Source organism: Mirounga angustirostris, unplaced genomic scaffold (genome assembly GCF_029215605.1).
Source record: "Mirounga angustirostris isolate CCGP_5_RB_7025 unplaced genomic scaffold, mMirAng1.0.hap1 SCAF_10, whole genome shotgun sequence".
Classification (NCBI taxonomy): Eukaryota; Metazoa; Chordata; class Mammalia; order Carnivora; family Phocidae; genus Mirounga; species Mirounga angustirostris.
The window spans coordinates 36,472,797-36,497,357 of NW_026991718.1; the positions used below are offsets into that span (position 1 = coordinate 36,472,797).

Consider the following 24,561-nt stretch of genomic DNA (forward strand, 5'->3'; position numbering starts at 1 on the left):
GAAAACTCCTTAGCAGAGCATAGTACCCCTTACAACTTTTCTCCAGCACTCTTATCCAGCTTCAGCTCTTCCTCCTTTCCCCAATCTGTGTTCTGACCATAGCAAACTATTTTCAGGTGGTCATGGACATTTACATATACTGTTCCACTCTCTTTGTCACCTAGCTAATTCCTGCTCTTCACGTTAAAGGCCTCCTCCTCTAGTAAGCCTGTTGCTACCCCTTCTTCATGCTCTTCTGGACTATGTTAGGTGCCCTGCCCAGGGCTCCCTTGACCCCCTCTTCTCAGACCCTTATTCTATCAAAGGTGCCTGTTTAATTGTTAACCCTCCTCTCCCTAGTACCTCTTATATCAAGGACAGGGATTATTCTAGTTTACCATTATGTCTCTGACACACAAGGGTTGCTCACTTAATATTTTTTGAATGAATAAGTCAGTGAAGAGAACAATTTAGAGTGACTTTAGAGTAAGCAGTGACAGCATATTTCGTTATTCAGTTGATTTTTAACTCTAGATTTAATACAGAGATTAAATGAATAGTATTATGGCAACTTTTGGTTAACTATAATTTAATTAATTTATCTCATTTTACAGTGACTTTTGGGCAAAATTAGGTAATATTTTACTCACTGTTTCATTAGCCTATTTTAAATTGCATTCTCGAAACCTTAAGCTTATATTGGAGCATATATATGATTACTATAAAATAAGACTTTCTTTTTCTAAACAGTTAAGTCATTCAGTTGTTCTGGGCCTGTGAAGTTTACCATAGAGTGGCATTTGAGGCATTATACCTGTCAAAATGAATATTTTAAGCTGGAGGTAAGTAAATGCAAATTTTTAATGTATATAAAGCTATAAAGGAAAAATTATGAGTATAAAGATTTATTAGCTCATCAGGTGAGGAGGCCAAAAATATAGATTGTAGTTTTAAAAGTGCCACAGATTTATTTTGGGACTTAGGCAAGAAATGTTTTAATTATATCAAAGTATATGCTTTCTGAGAAGGAAACATCTTTTAGTTTCCTAAAACTAAAAGGTTTTTAGTTTTTAAACTAACTAAAACTAAAACATCTTTAAACAAAAAATGTCTCCTTTTGTCTTGTGAAAAATGTTAATAAATATTTAAACCAGACATGTAGGAACCATCAGTAAAGGGATTGTGGGTCACATACAAATAAAAATCAATGTAGTTAAGGAAGAAATGTAAAAACTTTACTTCATTCAAAAAATTAGTTATAGGGCACCTAGAACTTTAGGGAGGCCGAGTAGCTTTAGTGAGTAGAAGCAAATCTCAGAGAGGTGAGGAGAGGAAAAGAGACCCCCAGGGAAAGGAGGAGGGGGAGCAGGTGAGAGGAGCAAAGAGGCCAGGCTAGGCTTTCTCCTGCCCCTGGGATGTCCTGCGTCCCTCAGCAAGGTGTTTCTTTTGACAGTTCTGATGGTTGCTCGCAGCCATTTCCTTGTGGGCTCCTAGCTTGAATGATGCATGGGTTTCCCTACTTTTATCTGTATTATCTTTCCATTTGGGATGAAAGGTGCCATTTTCCTCAAATACTGCCTTTGTGACTTCATCCCCAAATATTTTACCCCTTCACACTAAATACTTCAGTGTGTGTTTCCTAAGAATAAAGATATTCACTTAGATTACACAGTACAGGGATAAAATTGAAGAAATTTAACATTGATACAAACCTGTTATCTAATAGATCTTTTTTCCTTAAGATTTTATTTATTTGTCAGAGAGAGAGAGAGAGAGAGAGAGAGAGTGCAACAACAAGCAGGGGGAGCAGCAGGCAGAGGGAGAAGCAGGTTCCCTGCTGAGCAAGGAGCCCGATGCGGGGCTCGATCCCAGGACCCTGGAATCATGACCTGAGCCGAAGGCAGATGCTTAACTGACTGAGCTGCCCAGGCATCCCTAATAAACAGATCTTAAAGCTTTGCCAGTGTCCAAAACATCCTTTTTAGCAGTTTTTTGTTGTTTTCCTGGTACAAGGTCCAATCCAAGATCATACTGCATTTTTGCAGCTATTTTTTTTTTTTTTTGTCTTTCCTGACATTGATGTATTTGAGGTGTACAGCCATTTATTTTTATAAAATGGCCCTCAATTCCAATATTTCTGATATTTCCTCATGATTAGATTGAGGTTATGTTTTTGGCAAGCATATTGGAGAGTTCTGGTTTGTCCCATTTTTGGTAATGCTAACTTTGATCAGTTGGTTAAGGAAGTTTCTACCAGGTTTCTCCACTATAAAGTTACTACTTTGTTGTTAACACTAATTTGTGAAGAAATATTTTTGTGTTTGTATGTGATTATCCTGATTTTTCATCAATCCTTGTTTTAATATCCTTTGATTCTTGACTGATGAATCAGTTATTGCTCTGATGATTGCTAAATGGTGATTTTCTAATTCCATATTTTCTTCTGCTTTGTTAACATTCTGCCATCAGGATGATCTCTCTCTTTTCCTCTTATCTTACCTGTCAATCATTTAACTGAGCAATCATCAGCATGGACTCATTGATTTTTACTTTGTTACATGGGTTATAATCTATTACTATTTTTTATTTATTTTGCTCAAATTGTCTCCTATTTGGCCAGTAGAAGCCAACTTAACCTTTTCTTGATGACTGGAAGCTGCCATTAGGAGCCTGGTTTTATTCATCTGTCTTTGATTTAACTTTCCTTGTAGTTAAATGCTGCTTTTCTTTCTCTGTAAAATCTTTTATATATGGGATAAAATGAGAGTAGCCTCAGGACAAAGTATTTTTTATTTCTCCGTGAACCATTTCCTGTGGTAATACCTTAGTCACTTTTCTTCCTCTAAGATTATGCTTGTATTATGTGTTACTGTATCTGAGCGCCTTGGAATGGCTAACATGTTATGATTACCTTGTCATACTTAAAATTATATCCAAAACATTTTTCAGTATTTTGTTCTGCATGTTTTCAAGTGTTCCAAACTGAATAAATCTTTGATATCATTTAGATACTAAGTTTTACTTATCTTCTTGAATAAGAAGTGTGGAAATAAATTATAACATAGAATTTTACCTTGGGTAGGAGGAGCTATCACAAAAACAGGATCCTGGTGTTGAAGACTTTTGTGGCCGTCTCAAGAACACTGAATGTTGGACAACAAAATATGAGAACTTAGATTGCAACAGTGACTTACAGGTGTTTCCCTCACTGACTGTGAGTATCTGTCTTGCCATGTCAAAGTAGAATGTACTTTACTCCCGGTGAATACAAGTATTAACTTAAATTCTATTTTATCAATATTTTGATGAAGAAAGGTGCTTAATTTGTTAATTTTAGGTATAGTTCTTTTGTATGGGTGGTAGTAACTAACAAGTAAGATCTGGCGCCATTGCTCCATTTCATTGTACCCTTTACAGAAACACCCTTGGAAAGAACCCTTTCATCATCTTTTCCTGGTCTGCTGTCAGTTCCTCTGTCATTCTCTCTTCTATCTATTCCAGTGAAACCTTTGCCCCCATCATTCCATCAGAACAGCTAGTCACGGTTTCCAATACTAAAGGTCTGTCAGCTTACTTGACTTATCAGCATCCAACCTACTTGAACACTCTCTCCTCCCTTATGCACTTACTTCCTCCCAGCCTGGAAGATTTGATTCTGAAATGTTAACAGCAGTCATCCGTGGGTTATGAGGCTATGGGTCATTGCAACTTATGTTTTTAATCTGTAAATTCTGAAATGAAAATATGTCTTCAGTGAAAATAATAAAGGTGTTTTTAAAATTTGTGTTGAAGTGTAATAAAGTGTGCATATCAGAGGTGTATGGCTTGATGAATTTATCAATTTATCAATTTTATCCCTGTACTGTGTAATCTAAGTGAATATTCAGAACCTGAACACATCAGTATAGACCCAGATGAAGTACAGAATGTTTTAGCACCTAGAACCCCCTTCCCCCCACCTTTTAGTTCCTAATACCTTCCCCACCAAAGGTAACCACTATTCTGATTTAAAAAATAATTTTTCAAGCGCAGGATTTTGTTACTCATGTTTGTGCTACAAAGATGTGTTCTCTGGTTCTTTACTTTTTTCAAAACATTTTTTCTTAATTGTTAAAGCACTTTTCCCCATAGAAATGCAGCAATATAAAATGGAATTATTTTATTCTTTTTTTTTCCAGAATAAGGAACTAATTACAAATACCAGAAATGTTTCAAACCAGGAAAGATCAACAGTAAGTCATTTTATTTGTCTTTAAATCAAATGTATACAAGTTCCGGTAAGCCTGAAAAGAATCTGCGATGGATAAATACTTGGAGAGCAATGTACAGTAGGGCGATTAGAAGCAGGGAAGGAAAAAGGAGCATTATTCCAAATAGTATATTTTTTTTATGTGTGTCTGTATGAATTTTGTATATACTTATTTCTGGCTTTGTTTAAAAATTCCTTTGAAGTTGTAATTTAAGGTTAACTTCTTTGCAGCCTTTCTTTCAAATGCCTAGCATAACAGTGGGCTGGTCTGGATCATCATTAAGGATGTAAAGAAATAGAAACCATGAATGTAGCACCAGGGGAGAGAGAATTTGGTATTTGGAGGAATTCCTAAAAGTCAGAAGACCAAGAGGTGGAGAGGGTTGGAAGCAGTTGAGTGTAGGGACTGAAGGTAGCTTTAGGAGGGCTTAACGTTTGCTTTTATGCCATGACTCTTCATGTTCCTTAAGTTTTTCAATGATCTTAAAGAGTAGTTTCATAGTGGAAAGGCATTCCACTTTGCAGTGGCTGGGACAAACTCTTTGCTCTGCATAGACTGTTGCAGGTGCAGGAGTAGGAAATGAAAGGGAAGGATAGGAAATATTCTGGAAGGATGAATGTGAAAAGTTTGACTCAATTATGTGGGACATTGCAGCATTCCTAGGCATTACAGTGGGCAATTTCATTTCCCAGCAGGACTGCTAGTAACATAGATGTTAAGGAATTTAAGTAATTGAACCTGTGTACTGAATCTGTACAGTCTTTCTAACAATGTTACCTGACTTCTTACTCCCCCCAGTTCAATTTAAAAACACCCACATTTAACAACTGAATGCTTGATATTAGGATGAAATATGGGAAGAGTAATATTAGAAAAAATATTTGAATGGTATTATTAAGTAAAACAGAATGATAGCATTTGGGGGAGATCCTTTAAAAATATTAAAAGAGGAAAAACTGAACAGTAGAAAAAACTTTTTTCTTCCTCCATTGCTTTGGGTCTGAGAGGACCATGGTTGGGGGAAGGGAATGGGGGCAGTCCTTCCACAGTCCGCTATCCTTCCACTGCCTACCATTTCTTTCCATTGTTTTAAAACAGTAAAAAGTAACCCAATTCAATTACTAAAAGTTGTTTTAAAATGTGGTGAACAATTGTTTAACTATAGCTTATTCAGCAATTTTTAAAAATAACATAAAGGATATTTTTTTTCCTGTTTTAGGATGTTGTAGCCCGAACACAGAGAGATGGGTTTCATATCTTTACTGTTTCTATTAAAACGGAAAAACCAGAAGCAAGATGGAATTTGAATGGTATAGTTAAACTGCATGCGTGTTTGCTATCTGCTTTTACTATGTTCTGTATTTTTGTCGTTGACCCAAATCTACATTTTCTGTTAAAATACATCATTCAGAAATTAATTTCTGTTAATCACAAAAATAAGGAATCTATCTGGGGTACTTAAAACTTTATGCTTATCTTAACTGTAACATACATTTTTTAATGGATTGGAAATTTAAAATGAAGGTAAATTTTTAAAATTTCAAAATATAGTGGGATATAAAATTCTTCATCCTTTCAAATTTAAAAAAGAATTTTCTAATATAGAAATGGGTAGGCAACATTTTAATTGCATTTGCAGTACATTATATTCTGTCTCATGAAAATGGCCATCATTGGGGGTTTAAAATTTTTATTTTTATTTATTTTTTAAAGATTTTATTTATTTATTTGACAGAGACAGAGACAGCGAGAGCAGGAACACAAGCAGGGGGAGTGGGAGAGGGAGAAGCAGGCTTCCCGCCCAGCAGGAAGCCCGATGGGGGGCTCGATCCCAGAACTCCGGGATCATGACCTGAGCCGAAGGCAGACGCTTACCGACTGAGCCACCCAGGCGCCCTAAAATTTTTATTTTAAAGCATCTGTCTATATCTTAGGAGTAGAAGTAGCCTATCTGGCAACGGTGGCTTCTGTGGGTCTGTGAACTACCTGCCCACCCCCCGCCCCCCAAGGTAGGCCCTCTGTGTCTTATTAAGCTCTATGGTTCCTAGTATGCAATGCAAGAGTAGGCTTACAAAAGGCAATTTGTAAGAGAATGAATGCTTTCGCAGATCTCCGAATTGCTTCGGCTGTCATTTTCCAGAGTGAGTGTCTGCTGGACCAGTAGTAGCCAACAGCATGTGAGGGCTCTGGGGACTTGCAAACTGCTCTAATTCATTCACTAGGGACACAGAGGTGAAGCCAGGCTTTGCCTTTGAGAGTTGCCCAGGCCAGTGAGGAGGCAGAAAGTACTGAGTGACATAGGCATTGCTTGAGAGGAGGCACAGAACTGGTATACCACACGGGAAGCTGGTGGAGGTGGCTGCTCTAGAAGAGTGGGAAGTAGGGCCTCTTCCCAGAGAGGACATAATGGGCCAGAGAAGAGAGCCAGGGACCTTGGGGCCGTTCTGCTACCTAGACTTGTGCATTCCTCGCACCTTCCCAGGTATCGTGTCTATTTCTCCTGATACCAGCAGGCAGTTTTAAGACCCCACCAGTTAGTAACTGGAGCAATTACTGAGACCTGTAAGTTTTGTATTGTGTTTGGCACCCTGTTTATTATTGTTGTCTTGGACAACAACCCCAACCAAATGCTTGAAATCGGTAATCTATCCCAAGTTACATTAAGGAAGACAGAGTCCTCCATAAGGTCAGTGACTCAGCATGGGGCCAGTCAAAGGCCAATACTGCTCTGCTATCTGCATAATAAATTATTTGGCCCAGGTGTTTGACAAGACCACGTATACAAGTAAAGGTATCTTGATGGGATTACATGCCAATGACTAGTAATTATCCAATACTTTTTGCTAAGTAAAAATTCAGCATTTGTTAGCTCGGTTTGTATTCTTAGAGCCTTCTGGGAAATCAACTTACATTTAAAAATATAAGAAAAGACTGATGAGTCATTTAATTCTTTAATTTCTTTATCCCCATCTTCACCAGTTTCTCTTTCTATGATTGGGCCTCATGGATATATTTCTGCATCAGATTGGCCTCTGATGATTGTGAGTATTTCTCATCATTTTTTCCTTTTTTTAAAATGAATTTTGTATCCTAATTGGAAACGTTAACAATTTAAAGAGCTCGGTGGTGGTATCCCTTAGTAACTAATGCTTGGGTATACCCTCTATTTCTGTTTCCAGAGTGACAGGAAAATAAAAGATACTCGAATGGAGAAATGTCCATTTTCAAATGATCACAAGGCTTAACTGACTAAAATTGCTTTTCTTCCTACAGTTTTACATGGTGATGTGTATCGTTTATATTTTATATGGCGTACTGTGGCTGATGTGGTCTGCCTGTTATTGGAAAGATATATTAAGAATTCAGTTCTGGATTGCAGCTGTTATTTTCCTGGGAATGCTTGAAAAAGCAGTTTTTTATTCTGAATATCAAAACATCAGCAGCACTGGGCTATCAAGTAAGCTGTGACTCTCTCCATAAATGCAGTATGATCAGGAGACCCCTAGCATTTGTGAGCAGAGCTGTGGGAGGCCTCCTTTGTACAGTGGTTTGGGAACAGTCACATTAGAGACGAAGAGGACAAGAGCCAAGAAGGGAATGTCAGAGTGGGGCTCTGATCTAGGCTAGCAGATGTGCTGTCCTCATTTTCTGTTCCCCTGCTTTCCCTCAGTTTCCTCCTGGGGAGAAGAAAATTCCCATTCCAGTGATTGACTTAAAACAACAAAAGTTCCAGGCAGGGGCACTTTCAGTGCTACTAATCCTTTTAACATATTTCTCTGTGTTTTCCCCATACTCTTTCTTCTCTTTTCTCCTCCACAAAAGAAAAGAAGGAAAATTTGATCCCAGGGAGTAAATTCAGTAGTGTGGGGATGGATGGTGCCTGCAGCCATCTGGTGTTTTCGGTCTCCTCACTCTCACAGAAAACTTCACGTGACCATTGGAGGTCCCTCACGGTTTACACAGGGAGGGCAGGAAGTTGGGCATCTCAGATGTGTCACCCAGATTTCTAGAAGGTAGCGTGCAAAAAGGCCAGAGAAGTAAAGGTACAGTTGCATCGCCAAAGCTTTGGAAACGGAGGTAGCTCAAAAGGGTTGAAAGCTCTCAGGAGTTTGCTTCTAAGCGATCCATTAAAATGATCTTTGTACAGATTTTCATAGGGTGTGGTTATGTCTGCTATTTATTTTTGTAATACTCCAGGAAAAAAAAGAAGAGTGAGTTGGAATATAGATGAAACTGATTTGGCATAATGTTGATAATTATTGAAGCTGAGTATTGGATACATGGGAGTTGATTATACTGCTTTCCTTATATTGGGAAATGTTTATAATTTCCCAAAATGAAAGGATATGTACAAGAGAAGAAAGAAAGGACAAATATCCAGGGAGGCATATTAGAGGTCTTATTACACTATGAGAGGTTTTAGTGATATTTGTGTGTGTGCACGCGTGCTCGCACACTTGCTCTAAACCAAATAATGAAGGAGGGGGGAAGCTGCTGCTCATGGTTCGCCAGGAGCGCATTCTCGAATGTCAAGTAAGGCAGTTGAGCTTTGCTTTTAGTGGTGATCATCTCTTGTCTAGGGAGGGCGGAGGGTGGCCTGAACGTCAGTGAGGAGCAGCAGCAACCTGAGATACATGAAGGGATGAGAGGCCACTTGCCCCCTCAGGGACTTTAAGCCCTCTGTCTGAGATGACACGAGAAAGCCTTGGAGGAGAAACCACAGGCTGCTGTCGGTGTCTTTGAGGAGTCCTGTGAAAAGGAAGGCACCAGAAGACGGCATGGCTGCTGCTGTTCCCGATTTTCCCAAGTGGGAATGAAGTCTGTAACCCAGGCTGTCTTGCTGAGCCCTCATCCTGGAAAGATAGACTTTAGAAGAAGTACTGCAGGGACAGGAAACGGTGATTGTTAGGACCCAACACGGGGACCTTAAGAATAGGTCACGTCACATTGACTTCTTTTGTGCTTCTAAACTTAGTATATCTGGACTTCTTCAAGGTATTTGACAGCTGTGATTTCTTGTGGACAAGGTGGAGAAATGTGAGCTGAAAACTGGTTGTGCAACCATGTCTGGAGGGCTCGTGCACGTCATCACCCAGCAGCCTTGTCAGTATAGAGCTGCGTTGTCGAGTGTGGTAGCTACAAGCCACATCTGGCTGTTTAAGTAAAATTAAATTAGCAGTTCACTTCCTCAGTTGTCCTAGCTGCATTTCAAATGCTCAGTTGCCACACGTGGCCGGGTGATTACTTTATTGGACAGCGTAGATGTAGAAATTTCCATCATCCCAGAAACTTCTGTTGGACAGCACTGGTCTGGAGCAATGGTTCTCATCCCTGGCTGCACATAAGCATCACTGAAGAACTCTGAAACAATACTAGTGGGGCACCTGGGTGGCTCAGTCATTAGGCGTCTGCCTTCAGCTCAGGTCATGATTCCAGGGTCCTGGGATCGAGCCCTGTATCAGGCTCCCGGCTTGGCAGGGAGCCTCCTTCTCCCTCTCCCACTCCCCCGCTTGTATTCCCTCTCTCACTGTCTCTCTCTCTGTCAAATAAATGAATAAAATCTTAAAAAAAAAAAAGTCTCTTATTAAAAAATAAATAAATAAAACAATACCTGTGCCAGAGATTGGCGTACCTAAGAATTGGTTCTGTTGAGAGGCTTCCCATGTGATTGTAGTGTGCATCTAGGATTGAGAACCACTGGGTTAGAAGGAGGTTTTGAATGATGTCTGTCTCAGGTTTCAGACCTTGTTGCGGTTTATCCTTATTATTCACTTAACGTTCATTGCAGACCTATGCATCTGTAGAGAGCATTCGCTAAAATTTTGTGGACAATGTGATGTTGGCAGAGTTGTTAACACTGGGGGTATAGACAATAATTTTAGATGGACCCTTCTCACTTGGAGGTCTTTGAAGGATCAAGAGTTTTGGTATCCTGAATGGAAAGGTGAAACTTAATAGGCAAGACCTTGAACTTGGGGTTGAAGTACAAATACAAAAATACAAGTGGGAAACTTTTTAAAAGAATTTAAAGGTTGAAGCTGATGAAGAATAAATTCAGCATAGGCAATTACAGGGTGGTTGCCTCCCACTAGCTCCTACAACCTTAGGTAACAGCAGGAGGACTAGCAGTGAAGACATTGAGATTCCTGTTTTGCAGGTCCAGCTGTACCAGGAAGGTTGTATAATCACTTTCCTCCAACAGGGAAATAGTCCAGACTGAGCAGCTCATGAAGGAATTTGAAAACACACCACCCTTGAACATTTGTCATCCTAAACCTCTTCACATTCCTGTCTTGGAGAGCTCATCCATTGTGTTCCTCCTGAAGCTTAACCTCCTGGCCAGATGTCTGTCCTGAGCTACAGATGGTTAGCAGTAGGTGGTCGCCTGCTAACCATCTTCTGAATGCCTTGCAGACTTCTCAGTCTCTGTATGGCAGAAAAGGAACTCACCTTTTCTGCCCTTGTACTTGATTCACTCTAGTCCAAACCTAATGCTCCTCCAGATATTCCTGTTAGTGGATGGCCGAGCCAGTCAGCCTTGGCGCCATCCTCTTGCCACCCTCTTCCTCCCCCTCTAGTTCCATATCTGTCTACAAGGCATTTGACAAGGTCTCTTATGATTCCTTGTGCATAAGTTGGAGAATTGTGAGCTGAAAACAAGAATAAGTAGGTGGATTCACTACTGGTTTCTGAATGTCTTTCTGGTTGTCTCCATCTTCACTGCCAGCACTGTGCTCTCATCATCTCTTACCTGGATTTCTGGAATAGCCTCCTGAGCATTTTCCGTGACTGTAGCCTAGTTCCTTTCCAAGCCATTAAGTAGAGCAATCTTGATAAAATAAAGCTGTCAGTTTTATTCCAAGAGTCAGCAAACTTCTTTTGCAAAGGCCAGATAGTAAATATTTTTGGCTTTACAGGCCATCAGTCTCTGTTTCAACTAGTCACCTGCCATTGTAGCACAAAAGCAGCCACAGTCAACATGTAAACAAATGGGCATGGCTGTGTTCCAATAAAACTTTATTTACAAAGGCAGATGTAGGGCCAGATTTAGCCTATGGGCTATAGTTTACCATTTCCTTTTTTACTCCTTGTTTACTGTCATTGACTTCCCACTGCCCTTAGCATAAAATCCAGACTCATAACATGGCCTGAAAACCCTACGTGATTGTCCCTGCTTCTCTCACCACCTCTTCTTGAAATCCCTCATTACACTGTGCTACAGACACACTGAACTTAGACTTCTTGCAGTGTATTTTACTTTTCCTCTTTTCTCCTCCATGCCTCTTCATGTACCATTAATTTTCCTTTCCCCTTTATTTCCCCCCAATAGTTAATTTTTACTAGGCCTTCAAATCCTGATTTAAATGTTACTTCTTCTGAGAACCCACTTGTGCCTCCCTCAAGTGTGGATTGGGTTGGCTCCCTCACAGTCCTAGGAGATACTATATTGCCTCTAGGGCTCACCCTGCTGAGTTCTGTCTACTTACTTGTCCTAACCAGATTATAATCTTCATGAGGGCAGTGATCATGGTGTCTCTTTTCCTATTATAGCCACACAGTAGGAGCATAAGTGAGTAAATGATGAAGGCATCCTGGAGAAAAGAAAACTCTAGAGGACCTTATGGTTTTCACATATTTACAGGACAGAAAGAGGGATATAGTTCTTTGTCATCTCAAGGGGAAGAAAAAGAACAGAGGGAAATTGAGGGAGACAGCTTTTAGATTGATGTAAGCAAGCTGTGCCCAACAGAGAGAGCAAATACGGGGTGAATTCTCCAGGAAGTAACAGATTCCCCTCCACTGAGGCTTTGAAGCATCAGTTGGATTAGATGACCTTTAGAGCAAATATGGCTAACTCAGCTGAGGTCCAAATGTATAGTCACACACAGTACATATTTAGAATCTTGGTGGCAGGCCTCTAGATGTACACAGAATGATTTCTTTTCTTTCCTCCCCTCAGCCCAAGGTTTATTGATATTTGCGGAGTTGATATCTGCGGTGAAGAGGACATTGGCTCGCCTCCTTGTGATCATTGTGAGCTTGGGCTATGGCATTGTGAAGTAAGTATTGGCGTGTTGAGAAGATACTGAGCTTTCAGTCTTGTGACTCCTCCCGCCTACATTATGATTCTGTGAGACTGGACACTTCTCAGTATGATCATACAAACCCCATAGGGAAATATCTGCAAGAACGTGTTTTTAAGGCATTTCCAGGTGCTGATCACTTTACACTGTCTCAAATAAAGATCTTGAATTTGAATTCCAGTGGCTTTTTATAGTTAGATGAATAAGCAATCAACTTTAAGGATAGGAAAATTTTAAATGATTCTTAAAGTTCAAACCGTTTTCTCTTTCCTAGACATATAGTTATGCTTTTTATGGAGCATGGAGCGCCATGCGTGGAGCCCCACATGGGGCTTGAACCCATGACCTCATGATCAAGACCTGAACTGAGATCAAGAGTCGGATGCTCAACCAACTAAGCCACCCAGGCGCCCCAAGTTATGTTTTTACAATTGTATTTGAGTATTGTAAGGGAGAGAGGACTAAACACCAGGTCCGCAGATTTCAGACTAAAACCTGGCCGTCCAGTGAGGACCCTACTTCTTCTAGACCCTCTCTGGCTCCATCTTTTCTCTCCCATGCCCGTGAGTCACTGGGAATGACCATGGAAGAGCTTGTCCTCTTTATCCTCACTGCCCCTTTGTTTGGACCGTTGTTCTTCCTTAAAACTCTCCAGTTCCAAGAAGCTCAAGCTTCCAGACTGGATCACCTGCTATATCTTCTTACCACAGTTGCCTTTCAAGTTCCAGATTTCTTCCCTCATCCCTTAACTCTCCGAGTACTTGCTTCTCTGTCTTTCTCAACACTTCCTGTGTCAGAATTCCCTGTGATTTCAGTATCTGTGTGGGTGATCCTGTGAGTAACTGGATCTCATCTCCCCACCTCGGCTGCTCTCACCTGTCCCTCACCTCAGTTACCGATTCCCACTGCCACTTTCTAGACTTTATTATTATATTTAACTGTACCCTCTTTATCATTGCAAATGTTAATCCTCTTTTCAACTGTCACCTTCTCTGTTTGCCATTTACTTTTCCCAATAGATAAGCCCACTTCATTCTTTGACCCTAGTGTGGCTTCTGGCCTTTTGATCCTGCCACCTTCCATCGATCCTACAGAGTGCTGAATATCTGCATACACCTGAAGCCCTTTGCCTTTCTCTTTGTCAGCCTCCCTTGAGCCTCAGGCTCATACCCAAGCAGAAGAATCTGCCTGACCACAGTGCAGGCTCATTTCCCTTCATGACCCAGAACTTTAAGTGCGCCCTTAATGCCCCTCGCAGTTTCTAGATCCTCTTGCCAGTTGATGGTCCTTTTCCCACTCTACAGAACACTATTTTACCCCCTTCTCTCCCCTCCTACCCACCTCCATCTTAGCTGATCTTGGTTCTTTTCTCTCCGAGGAAATGGAAGCCATCAGAAGGGAATTCAGTGCATTCCTGCCACCAAATCTGTACCAATCCCCCCATTCTGGACCACATATAGTGTTTTCCTCCTCTTGAAAGGCAGTGGTTAAGTCCTGCTCCTGCCCTCGTGCTCTGGATGCCATTACCTCTCATGTGTCAGAGCAGCTGCTCCAGCAGCCGGCTCTGTTTCCTCCGGGGTCATCAGTTTTCCTGAGCTGCGTCGCTGCCAACAGCATGCTGTCACTTCGGTCATCTTCCAAAGCAAATCTCCCTCCATCCCAGCCAGCCCTCTCCTCTGCTTCTCCTTCATTTCTCTTCATCCCTGTGCAGCATCATTTCTCAGATGCATTGTCTGTGGTTGCCAGTTCAACTTCCCTCATTTTCTTCTGAACATACCCTAGTGAGGTTTTGCCTCCACTCCTCCATCGAGACTGCTCTTGTTAATCACCTGGACCTCTGTTGCCAAACCACATGGCCTTGCTCAGGCTTTGTGCAAGGGCCCTGTGGCAGCTTGAGTCTTGGAGCCCTGGCCGCTCCTCCCAGTCCCCCCTGCTAGACTCTGTCTTCCTAAGCTCCAGCACTGAAATGCCCCAGGCTCAGGCCCCAGACCTCTCTTCCAGCGACTCGCATCCCTGGGGCACGCTCATCCAGTTTCTTGGCTCTATCGTCAGGACACATCCAGAGTGAACCCACCCCTCCCTTCCACAGCCACCACCCTGGGTCCAAACACCATCTTCTCTCCCTAGATGACTTCAGTACCCTCCTAACTGGTTTCCCTGCGTCTGCCCTGGTCTGTCAACCTTTTCATACAGAGCAGCAGCCAAGATGATCCTTTTTAAACATAACTAAGATCTCATTATTTTTCTGCTCATCTCGCTCAATAAATCCAATTCCCTTCTGTGGTTTTTTAGATGGCCGATCTCACCTCTTGCCGCTCTTCCTTTTTGAACACTCTGCTCTGTCCTGCTGGCTTTCTTGCTGTTGCTGTTCCTTAAACACAACAGACACTTCCCCACGGTGCCATAAAGGCTTCTGCCTGTAAGCGTCTTCCCCCCAGATCCCAGGCGTGGTTTGCTTCCTCACTCTTTTTTTTTTTTAAGATTTTATTTATTTATTTGACAGAGAGACAGCAAGAGCGAGAGACGGAACACAAGCAGGGGGAGTGGGAGAGGGAGAAGCAGGCTTCCCGCTGAGCAGGGAGCCCAACGCGGGGCTCGATCCCAGGACCCTAGGATCATGACCTGAGCTGAAGGCAGACGCTTAATGACTGAGCCACTCAGGCGCCCTGCTTCCTCACTCTTGTCTCTGCTCACCATCCTCTCCCAGAGAGGCTAGTGCTGTTGGAATTCCCACTGTGGTGCACACCCTCGGTCACTCTGATCCTCACCCCTTTCAGAGCACTGCTTGATGCATATGTTAGGAGTTGTTGTCTTGCCCCCACTTGGAGTAGAAGCTTTGCCTATCTTGTGTCCTGTTGCTTCTTAAGGCCCAGCACAGTCCCTGGCACATAGTAGGCACTCAGTGAATATGCACTGAATGCACATACATGTGCTTGTGAGCTTGAGATTGGTGTAGTTAGCAAGATTTTAGCCAGGAAACCTTTTTTCCGCTGGGTATTTATTAAGATTCCTTCTCAAGTGCTTTTTGGGGTCTTGGGAGGTTTGTTTGTTTTGGGCCTTAATACAGTATACAAAACACAGAGTCCTCATGTGGAATCTTGTACCTCATAATTCTAGTTACAAACTTCAGAGCACTCATGGTTCTGGCTGTTAGAAGGTTCCAGTTAGGGGCTGTAATGAGTCAGAATTTAGATGAACTAAATCAGATACAGTCTTCAATATAAGCTGTGGATATTAGTTTAATTTTTAGTTAGATTTTGTTTTAAAGTGACTACATTAAGTATTTTTCTAAAATCAATTTTTTTTCCTAATCACTCTGGCAAGAGGGTTTTTGAACTGAAACATTTGTGCTATAGATTTGCAAATTTCATGAAATTTCAGTTGTTTTCAAATTACTCATCACAAAAATTACTGCCTTTGCATTTTCCCAAATCATTGATATTTTTAAGAATCAAAAATGTTATTTTAATTCTTTCCAGTGTAAAGAATGGAAACTACAGTGTGTTAGCACTCTTGTTTTGGACATTGAGAGAAGAAAGGGAATAGAATTCGATCTCCTAATACTCCTGTTCTTTTTCTGCCCAAGTCAGAAAATCAGTGGATTATCTCTAACAAACGTATCCCAGAACAGTTTTTAATTAATGTTCATGAAAGAAGTTACTGTTTCTGCCAGTGACACTTAGAAGTTGGCACTTAGACTCCTAGGTTTCCTCAGGCTACTCTTCCATCCGGTGCAATGAGTACTTGTATTAATGCTAATCCTCTGGCACCTGGGTGGTCTCAACGTGTTGCTTCATGGGCATCAGTACAGCTTCTAGTTCTAGAGAAGGAGGCCCATTTCTCCCGAGCCTGTTTCTGCCCTGTTCCCGGAAAAGAGGCTATTTTTTAAAACCGAGGAAGCAGAGGCCGGATGGCGGGGAGCAAACTGATTTGATTAGATAATAACTTCTCTGTGTTGGAAATGGGACCAGTTACTGTATTCAGATGCATTTTACTTACCGGTGCTTTTTCTTTTTCTTTTTTTTCTGTTTCCTCTTCCTCATTCCAGGCCCCGTTTAGGAACAGTCATGCACCGGGTGGTCGGACTGGGGATTCTTTACTTTATCTTCGCAGCTATTGAAGGCGTGATGAGAGTTATTGGGGTAAAAGCCACATGTTTCCACTTCATTCCTTTTTGTTGTTGCTATGAAATAGGATTTTACTTTATATCTCCTGAGATGAATTTTTAAAGACAGGACATTTTTGAAAAAGGCCCAATTTGAGCTTTTTTTTTTCCCCTATGGAATATTTCCCTTTTTAAATACTTCCTGAAAGTAGTAGAAGTCCAGACAGAGCACTTCTTAAAGTATGACCAATTATGAAGGCACCACTTGATGTCATCCCAGAAATTAGCTCTATCTCAAAAATGCTCATGGTTATTCTTTATAAAGAACATTTGTCTTTGTCATTATACAGTCTGAACGCATTCATTTCTTCCTTAACTCATGGTCTAAACATGTGGAAGTGAACAGAATTAACTGTATCCTTCACACATGCAGACATTACATCTCATCAGTCTTAAGTCTCATTTGGTTATAAGTATTCTCTGACTCTTGTGGACTCAGTGTTTGGGGATTCAGCAGACTCCATTCTTGGAAGAACCACAAGAAGGTAGTGTCCAGGGGGAAATGACTCAGGTGGTGTAGGCAGCAAATACTTGACTCTCTAAGAAGAGGCAGAACATTTATATCTGGGAAAACCCCTAGATTTCTAGCTCTCCGTTTTTCTTAATAATATGGCTGACAACTGAGTGATTAAGCAGCTTATTATATTTTGTTGGTTCAAAGAACCTAGTAATTTTTACCAAAAATATCTTTTGGACTGGATGTGTAAATCAGATCACTGCACAGAGTGAATGATCTTATGTTGCCAATTAAGTTTACTTCACATATTTTGATCTTGAAGCAGGCCATTTGTTCAATTTGTTAAAAGCCTCGTTCTTCTTCTTTCTATTATCTTTGATACATCTGCCTTCTGTATTAGATACACCTGCTCTTTTCATCTTTGACTCTTTGAAAGGTACATTTATTCTTATTTTTAGACTAGTGAGGAGCTTTGCATTTATGTATATAATTTACAGGAACTAGTCTTTGCTAGAAAGAAAAAAGATAAATATCCCACATGCAGATATGGTATATACATTGTATTTCTTTAAAATTTTACATAGCCAGTGTCTTCAATATAACTTTTAAATATGATTTTCTGTCAACTTGTGATTAAAGTTTCTCACCTATGGTTTGTTTTTACCATTCCACACTTCCTTTTTTTTTTTTCCATGTCCCTTCACAGATAGTAGGAGAGATCAGGAGTCCATTTCATTAGTGGCCCTGGTGGTAGGTTTGGTGTGGAGAGGGGAGAGATTGAAATTGACCTAAGTGGGGCTGGGGACATGACACATTTTATTTGCCATTCCATAATACAATTTTACATTGTAATTGAACAGGTAGATGACAAGCTAACATCTGTTGCTGCCAAAACAAAAATTTCCATGAGCTTAGACACAATTTTATTAGGAATAAAAATTTTATGTGGCTTTTATAAAGTGATGAGATGAGCTAAATTGTTTTTCTTTTTCATATAATTTCTATAATATAATGAAATGTTTACATTCAGGTTTTATTCCCTATTTTTATCTTTCAGGGTTCTAACCATTTAGCTGTTACTTTTGGTGACATTATTTTGGCAGTTATTGACTCCATTTTTATATGGTTTATATCCTTTACTATGTCCTAAAGTAGTTTGTTGTATCATTAAAATCAGATTACTTTCAGTTTGTATTTATAATAATAGAAAGAAATATAGATATACATTATTTTTAACCTCAATATAGGAATTTAGTTGAAGGTGAAAAAGCAATAGTTCCCCAAACAAAGAATATCTTTATTTTTTCTGTTAGTTCAGCAAACTTAAGTACTTACTGTGTGCCCTATGCTTAGGAGGCAGAGAAGAAAAAGGTATTGTCCCTGCGTTTAAGGAATTCACACTTTGGGAGGGAAGACAAACATATAACTAGGAGCAATATAGCAATAGAAATTGCCATTTTAAAGAGGTGCTATGCAAACAGAGGAAAGAGAAAGTAATTCTAGTGCAAAAATCAGGAAAGACTTCACAGAGATGGTGACATTAAATTGTGACCGAGAGGACAGATGAAGTTAACTGGGGAAAGAATTGGGGAAAAGGCATCCTGGGAAGAATTGAGGGGAAGCGTGAAAATATGGGTGCAGTGATAGAATGTCCCAGAGTAGCTTGCCTGTAAGTGGACATATGTGGGAGAATCATGGAAGGTGGGACCAGAAGGGAAAGATAGAATGACATGCTCAAGAGTCTCAAGTTCCTTCTGCAGGGAGAAAGGAAAGGGGAATGAAAGCTGCACAGGTGAGTAGCATGGTGAAATCTGTGTTAGAAAGAACTCAAAAATGACATTTAAAAATGGCCTGGAAGGGGCACCTGGCTGACTCAGTTGGAAGAGTGTGCAACTCTTTTTTTTTTTTTTTAAAGATTTTATCTATCTATCTGACAGAGCGCACAAGCAGGGGGAGGGGCAAAGGGAGAAACAGGCTCCCCACTGAGCAGGCAGCCTGATGCAGGGCTTGATTCCAGGACCTTAGGATCACGACCTGAGCCGAAGGCAGATGTTTAACCAACTGAGCCACCCAGGTGCCCCCAAGAGCGTGCAACTCTTGATCTCAGGGTTTTAAGTCCGTACCCCACGTTGGGTGTAGAAATTATTTAAAATCATATAAAAATAAAAATATAAAAATGACCTGGAAAAGGAAAGTCTAGAACCTAGAGATAGGAAGTCTGGTAAAGAGACATTTGCAGTAGTCCAAAAAAGAGATGGTGAGGTTAAAAGTAGGGCACAGGGAATGAAAAAAAGACTCCAGATGATAGACTTAGTAGAAATGGGTGGGAAAAGAAGGGAGAGAGCTCCAGAAAGGTCTTGCTGTCTCATTTGGGTGGCTGGGGACAGTGTTGCCATCCCCAAGGCAATGAACTTAGGGAAGGGACCATAATGGATGAAGTGTGAGCTGCCTAGGGCATTAGTGTTAAGTAGAGAGTTGGAAATCCCAGTCAGGGTTTGTAAGAGGAATTGGAATGGTGAAGGTTGGAGGTCATCTTCATGTAAGAGTAGGTCGCAGCCCATGGAAGCAAGCCAAGAACATGTAGACCAGAGAGAGGAAAGGACCAGGATGGTGCCCAGTGGGGGTGGAAATGTGCATGAAAGGAACACCAGGGTGAAGGGAAATAGAAGAACCCAGAAATTGTCCTGGGGTGAGGCTTTGGTAAGGAAGGGTGGTCAACAGTGACCAGTACTACAGAGAGATGAACTGCCAAGGTGCACCTGGCTTTGGTCATTCCAGAGGTCACAAATGGGACAGCAGGAGAGCAGGCTCAGTGATGCTGGTGGGACACAAGCCATGTTACAGCAGGAGAAGTTTTAGATGCATAGTAACCCATCGTTGAGGACCCTCCTCACTGCTTCAGTGACTTCAGTGGAGTCTGGGAAATTCCATTCTTTTTAACTCCGAGGCAGAGCCCTCAAATATGCATTCGTGGAAATGGGAGGAACTCTAAAGAAACTGTGACCTGGTCAGAGCAGAAGGCAGTGTTATGCATATCCCAGAACATTATTTTTATCTCTTTCTTCTGCATTTACATCCTCTTTGAAACTCTTTTCTCTAAATAGATTTTTTTATCAAGTTTTTTTTGTTTCCACTGTCTTCGATACTTGTCTTTTTGCTTTTAATATTCAACGTTCTTTTGTTTCCTTGTAATTCCTTTCCATTTCCTCATCTTTATCTCTCACAGGGAGGCCAGAAAGGACTTTAGTTTGTCTCTGTTTCTCCTCTGCAAGGAAGCACCCCTTTCTGCAGGCACGCTAACAGACATGGCCCTTTTTCAGTCCCCTGTGGGTGGTTTCTTCAAAACCCAGTCTGTCTGCTCTTTAAACTCCCTCTTTGTGAATTTTTAGTATGCTTCCAAGTTAAAAACCAAAGAAAAAAGCCTTTTAATTTAGCATCCCTACTCTCTAAAGCAGTGGTTCTTAGCCTTGTTTGGGTCTTGGGACCAAAGATGCCCTTGAAAGTCGAATGAAAGCTGGGGAGCCTCTTTTTACAAGATAGAAACACACACCCCACAAAAGTGTTGCCTGCAGTGGGGCATTTAAAAGCCTCCAAAATTATATCCATGGATCCCCTACTGTCTGAAGAGTATCTAGTTAAGAAATAACACCTGTGGGCGCCTGGGTGGCTCAGTTGGTTAAGCGACTGCCTTTGGCTCAGGTCATGATCCTGGAGTCCCGGGATCGAGTCCCGCATCGGGCTCCCTGCTCGGCGGGGGGTCTGCTTCGTCCTCTGACCCTATCCCCTCTCATGTGCTCTCTCTCTCTTATTCTCTCTCTCTCTCAAATAAATAAATAAAAACTTAAAAAAAAAAAAAGAAAGAAAGAACACCTGATTTAAAGAGTTGTTTCTGACCAAACTTGCTTAAAAATCTGTTCTACTTCTGGTCGAGGATACTAGTTTAGAGTCCAAGTTTGTTGAAAGAAATTATAGTTAAATACATCTTATCTTTTCCAAGAATGATACTAATCTTATTGTAGTATAATTTTTATATTTTCCACGTGAAAACACATTTAAAGACATTGAGCTGTTGAAAAGGTCAACTACAGTCCTCAGTTCTGCCCATGACCAGTGCTCTGGCCATGAGAGCTCATCCCCAGGGGCCATGGTACCTGTTCTGCTGCGGCCCCATCACTTGTTAGGGATGCTCAACTGACCTGAGGAGAAAGGGCAGGCAGGATGAACATACCTGGCATCAGGATAGGCAGGCGGTGCAGGTGAACCTAGCTGTTAGTCTCAGCATTGCCAGCTCCAGATCTTAACTTCTTCCCTTCTGTCATTGTGCATTTAGAAAGTGAACTTAGGATATCTGCTTAATTTGGAATTGTCTTGTCTCCAAAATTATATATGCTTGGAGCCTTTAATAGTTAGCAAGTATGTTTTTCAGTCAACTAATTGAGCTATAGACATGGCATTTTTAAAAATCTGTATTATCTTTTACCCTGGTAATTTACAGATATGTATTTCAAAGATTTCTTGTTCTTAACCATCCACAAGGTAGTTCACTGGGAAAAACAGTAATGCAACTTGACAGAAAATTCCAAAGACAAGCAGCTCTAAAGGCCCAATTCCATCTGGATTTGAATGAGGGTAATTTATCACCTTTATGGACAGCGTTGACTTTGGGGTCTGTTCCAACATACAATGAGCCAAATTGGAGTGGGGAGATAAGGAAAACAAGGGAAAAGATTTAGTTTGCTTAATGATTAATACTTTTAATAAAGGTGTTAGAAATAAAAGTCATAAAGAAATCCAGAAATTAAAATTATCTTGGTTAGTGTTTAATGGTGAGAGAAAGAAAACTTAGTATCCACTTCAGCTTGAACCTGAATTTCCTATGTTTGCTTTCAGATGGTTATTTGGCAGTTTTCTTTACTGAAATGAGAAGTCTGCATTTTGTGTACAGGAAGAGTAGATTTCTTAAATGATTACAAATGGCAAGCAAAAGAAGCAGGTCTACATATATACAGAACTGAGTGCTTGTGGTAATGACCCTGTTTCCTTTGCTTTGATGAACCTAACATAGCTATCCTGTAAGAATCTGGTTCTCAAGTAAAAGAAGAAATAACTTGAAAAATTCAAAGCCATTGCTTTTCTCATGAAGCCCTCTTCCTCTTTTTTTCTGCTTATTTTAATTTTTTGCTGTTTTGCTGCAGGCAAATGACTCTGATCTTGTGCTTCTGGCCAGTCTCCCTCTCTCTCTTCTTGACTCTGGCTTGTGCTGGTGGATATCCTTTTCCTGCTGCAGCAACACGTTCCCGTTGCTTCTCACCTAAGGATAACTGGGCCTGTTTGCTTTCGTAACCACTTTCCTTTAAAGGGAGAAATGATTTAAGCTTTACTTAAATTTAACAGTGTCTTGGTAAGTGGAGGTTTAGGCAGTTTTGAATTTGCTTTTGATCTTTTTATTCCTCAGCTTCTCAGAAATACTTTTGAATTATTCAATGTGACCATATTTTTAACATAGAAAATTCATTTTAGTCAAGAATTTTTAAAAAGCATTTGTCTTGATAATGTTAAAAGAATACAGTATATTTACTGTTCTGTAAATTCTGACAGTAGCCTTAATTGGTTGAATTGTGTTATTTTAGAAATTGATCTTCTTTTGTAACTCACTGGTCATTTAGGAAGACTGAATAGCAGTTTTGGTAATTTGAGTACTGCCATGAAGTTTCTGATTCATGAAGTATTTGGAATTTAAAATAGGCATAAATCTAAAGTTTGCCACTTCCAGTCTTTTGCTCCGCTCTGTTATGTTCAGTATATGGTTCATGAACAAAGCTTGATGGTATGCTCCAGAGGAAGCAACTCCCATTTACAAAGAGTGCTCTGGCTTGAGTCCCAGCTTCACTGCCAAGGAGTCAGTGGAGAAGCCTCTTTTTGCTTCTTCATACATGACAGTGTTGAGCTTTACCTGATCCCTGTGCTCCTGGAAAACAGGCATGGTTAAGAAAACCTCCACCCTTTCGTGTTCCGGGGAAGGCTTACTTCAAAGGACTTACATGAGACATAACTCCCATAGGACTTACATGAGACTCCCAGGTGCCCCCTTGTTACCTATGACAAGGCCAGACACAGACCTGTGTACCTGCTGACCAATCTGGCCAGAACGCCAGCCTGGGCCAGACGAAGCGGTCTCCCTCCCTAGGTCCCTGAGCTTTCGTCTACCACAGCCCTCCTCAGTGGCCCCTCTCGAGAATCTGCACACCTCAGGGAAAGTCGTTCCCTGAGCAGCTGTCCAGTCATGCCACCCACTTCCCCACACCTGCTTTCTAGTCTTGTTTACCCCTCCCTACAAAATCAAAGCCCTGTCTGGCCTGACCTGTGGGACTCTTGCAAATCTTAGAGTTGGAACATCCTCCCCATGGCAATAAGCCTCCTCTGCCTGTTGCAGTAATTTTTTGAATGAAGTCTCTCCTTACCTAAGTCCAGATTTGTTTTATTTAACATATTTCATTTTTCAATTTTTATATTGGAATTAATAGATGACCTCCCTTCTTTTTTCTTTTTTTTTTTTAAGATTTTATTTATTTATTTGACAGAGAGAGACACAGTGAGAGAAGGAACACAAGCAGGGGGAGTGGGAAAGGATGAAGCAGGCTTCCCGCCGAGCAGGGAGCCTGATGTGGGGCTCAATCCCAGGACCCTGGGATCATGACCTGAGCCGAAGGCAGACGCTTAACGACTGAGCCACCCAGGTGCCCCTGTTGACCTCCCTTCTTAATTATGGTCATTCAGAGGATAAAAAGAGAGTAGACTGGAAAGAAGAAAATAAGAAAGAAACAGAGACAAAAAGCACAAGCCTAAGGGCATGTCATAATGTGATCTGTTAAGAGTGTCTGGCCTAAGGTGGCTCGTTTTTTAGTGTATATACTGCTCTATCCTATGTTTTGGGAGCTTGACATTGAAGGAGGACATCATAGGGCTTCTTGTTTGTTGTCTTCCTCAGAGTTTATGTAGTTCAGACAATGGTAAATTGTAAAACAAAATCTGCCATAAAATCAGTATCATAATCATATAATATTGGCTAAAATAATATTTTTCTGTTTTTATAGGAACTATATTTAGCAGTACTAATTTTAGAAATGTAGGAGATTCTTATTTTGTTTTTAAACTGTTTATTACTATTTAAAATGTTTTTCCTTAACTTTTTGCACATATTTATAAGTTTGGCACAAACTATGAAGACTCTAAGGCTAAGAAAGAACACAGTGAAATTTTCTTTATACAGGCACTTTACAAATACTCTGATCTTTGCCGTACTAGGTAAGCTATTTAATTTTCTTATTATAATAAATTATTTTAGTATTGCATGTTCCTTCAGAGGTGACTCTTTTTGGTGTGTTTCAGCTTCTGTAGTGTTTATGGTGTGGACAACGAAGACATTTAGAATTGCAAAATGTCAATCAGTAAGTATAATCTTCCTATTTAAAGTTTTCATTTTTAATTATACTATTTTGGGTAATTTTGAAGAATTTAGTTAGTGTTTGTAAACAGGTAATTTTAGTGGAGATTTTCGGTTTAGTTTGAATTATTTTACAGAGAATTATAAGAACTTTTGCCTCCTTTAAATGAATCTGAAAATAT

General features: G+C 40.6%; 1 protein-coding gene across 3 annotated transcripts in view; it reads left to right on the forward strand.

The window, feature by feature from the left end:
- The window catches only part of TMEM87B (transmembrane protein 87B), a 52,827-nt gene that overhangs the window by 8,922 nt on the left and 19,344 nt on the right, over nucleotides 1-24,561 (forward strand). For 2 of the 3 annotated variants that reach the window (XM_064572207.1, XM_045884549.3), the window contains exons 3-13: nucleotides 730-821; nucleotides 3,062-3,193; nucleotides 4,158-4,211; nucleotides 5,449-5,539; nucleotides 7,209-7,270; nucleotides 7,503-7,686; nucleotides 12,190-12,289; nucleotides 16,362-16,455; nucleotides 17,993-18,064; nucleotides 24,132-24,240; nucleotides 24,325-24,383. In XM_064572207.1, coding sequence (XP_064428277.1) covers nucleotides 730-821; nucleotides 3,062-3,193; nucleotides 4,158-4,211; nucleotides 5,449-5,539; nucleotides 7,209-7,270; nucleotides 7,503-7,686; nucleotides 12,190-12,289; nucleotides 16,362-16,455; nucleotides 17,993-18,064; nucleotides 24,132-24,240; nucleotides 24,325-24,383 — 1,049 coding nt within the window. Of the gene's footprint in view, nucleotides 1-729; nucleotides 822-3,061; nucleotides 3,194-4,157; nucleotides 4,212-5,448; nucleotides 5,540-7,208; nucleotides 7,271-7,502; nucleotides 7,687-12,189; nucleotides 12,290-16,361; nucleotides 16,456-17,992; nucleotides 18,065-22,130; nucleotides 22,203-24,131; nucleotides 24,241-24,324; nucleotides 24,384-24,561 lie in introns of all 3 variants that reach the window. The other variant, XM_045884550.3, reaches the window with a different exon arrangement.